The sequence below is a fragment of the Mandrillus leucophaeus genome, unplaced genomic scaffold, assembly GCF_000951045.1.
Source record: "Mandrillus leucophaeus isolate KB7577 unplaced genomic scaffold, Mleu.le_1.0 Scaffold1568, whole genome shotgun sequence".
Taxonomy (NCBI): domain Eukaryota; kingdom Metazoa; phylum Chordata; class Mammalia; order Primates; family Cercopithecidae; genus Mandrillus; species Mandrillus leucophaeus.
The window spans coordinates 52,138-53,726 of record NW_012101552.1 but is presented as its reverse complement, the minus strand read 5'-3'; the positions used below and the strand labels follow the sequence as shown (position 1 = coordinate 53,726).

The following is a 1,589-nucleotide window of genomic DNA, read 5'->3' as shown; positions in this document are numbered from 1 at the left end:
TGAGGTTGTCAGGGAACAGATGGGGTCTCACAGAGGCAAGGGTCTCAACTCCACCACATGCCCTCTGCTGCTTCTGTAGGGAGGGGGAAGAAGCTCTGGCCTCTTAGATGTGGAACCAGCTCCAAAGATGTCTGGGGTGGGGATGTGAACTGGGGAGGGAGAAGCAAAGACTGCCAGTGTGACCTGAGTTTGCTGCCAGTCAAGCCTGCAGGGTCCCTGTCCACGGAGCACGTATCTACTTCATGCCAAGTCCTGGGGACACAGTGACAGTGCTTGGACCCTGTGACTGTCCCTGGAGGATACAATCTCTCCTACTTTGCCCCTTTCAACAAGGCCCTCTGCATTTTCAAACATGCCCTGGGACCCTGCCAGTCACAGCAACCTGGGGTAACGTACAGGGAATGATGACAAGGTCTCAGAGCCCTCCAAAGCCCCACAGGGCAGGAAAAGTCAACCCTGTCCTCATGCTCTGCCTCTGCACTGACCCAGGTACAACATTGCCCTGGTCAAACTGGCTAACCCCGTCTCCCTCACCGACAAGATCCAGCTGGCCTGCCTCCCTCCTTCCAGCACCATTCTAGCCAACAAGTACCCCCGCTACGTCACGGGCTGGGGAAGGCTGCAGAGTAAGTGGGAGCCAGGAGCCCCCAGGCCTGGGAGGGAAGGGAGGTGATGTCACCCCTGTCTGGCCAGGGCCACTCACCTGTCATCCCTGGGTATGTGGCTGCCTCGGAGAGACGGGATGGCATAGGCTGATGCCTGCCTGGATTCAAATGTCAGCTCTCCCACTTCATGACTGTGACACCTTGGGCACATTACTAGGTCTTTCCAATGCAAAATTTTTATCATAAGTAAAATGCAAATAATTGGTTGGGCTCCCTGGCTCACGCCTGTAATCCCAGCACTTTGGGAGGCCTGCTGGGTGGATGACTTGAGGTCAGGAGACCATCCTGACCAACATGGTGAAACCCCGTCTCTACTAAAAATATTTTTAAAATAGCAGGGTGTGGAGGTATGCGTCTGTAGTCCCAGCTACTCAGGAGGCTGCGGCAGGAAAATCACTTGAACCCGGGAAGTGGAGGTTGCAGTGAGCCAAGATTTCCCTACTGCACTCCAGCCTGGGGAACAAAGCGAGACTCCGTCTCAAAAAAAAAAAAAAAAAAAAAAAAAAAAAAGGGGCATAATAATAGCAGCTACATCACAGAGTTGGCAAGAGGATTAAAGGAGATAATCCACAGGAAGCCTGGAGACCAGTGCCTGGCATGTGGTAGGTGCTGTGTGTTAGTTGTTGTCACTGTCCCTATGATGGAAAGAAAGTTACAGAGACCATGTGACATCTTCTGTGTGGCCCATAGAGTTCAGAACAGAATTTTCCTCTGTGACCTGAGGCCCCTGGAGCCCTCATCAGACCCTCCGTGCCCCATGGCAAAAGCTGTCCCCTGTGCCATTCGCTCTTGCTGCTCAGAGAGGGCGGGTCTCCTTTGACATAAACTCCAGGGGTTACAGATCCAATGACTGTAGCCACCAAGAGGAACAGAGTTCCCACCCTTCGCTTGTGAAATCACCAGAGGTTTGGAAGATTCTAGGAA

General features: G+C 53.0%; 1 protein-coding gene across 1 annotated transcript in view; it reads left to right on the top strand.

The window, feature by feature from the left end:
* The first annotated feature begins 352 nt into the window (after positions 1-352).
* LOC105536199 (chymotrypsin-like elastase family member 2A) overlaps positions 353-1,589 on the top strand; it is a 14,159-nt gene continuing 12,922 nt past the window's right edge. Inside the window, exons 1-2 of the mRNA XM_011975481.1 lie at positions 353-387; positions 490-626. Of these exons, the coding sequence (XP_011830871.1) occupies positions 353-387; positions 490-626 (172 nt within the window). The remainder of the gene's footprint in view (positions 388-489; positions 627-1,589) is intronic.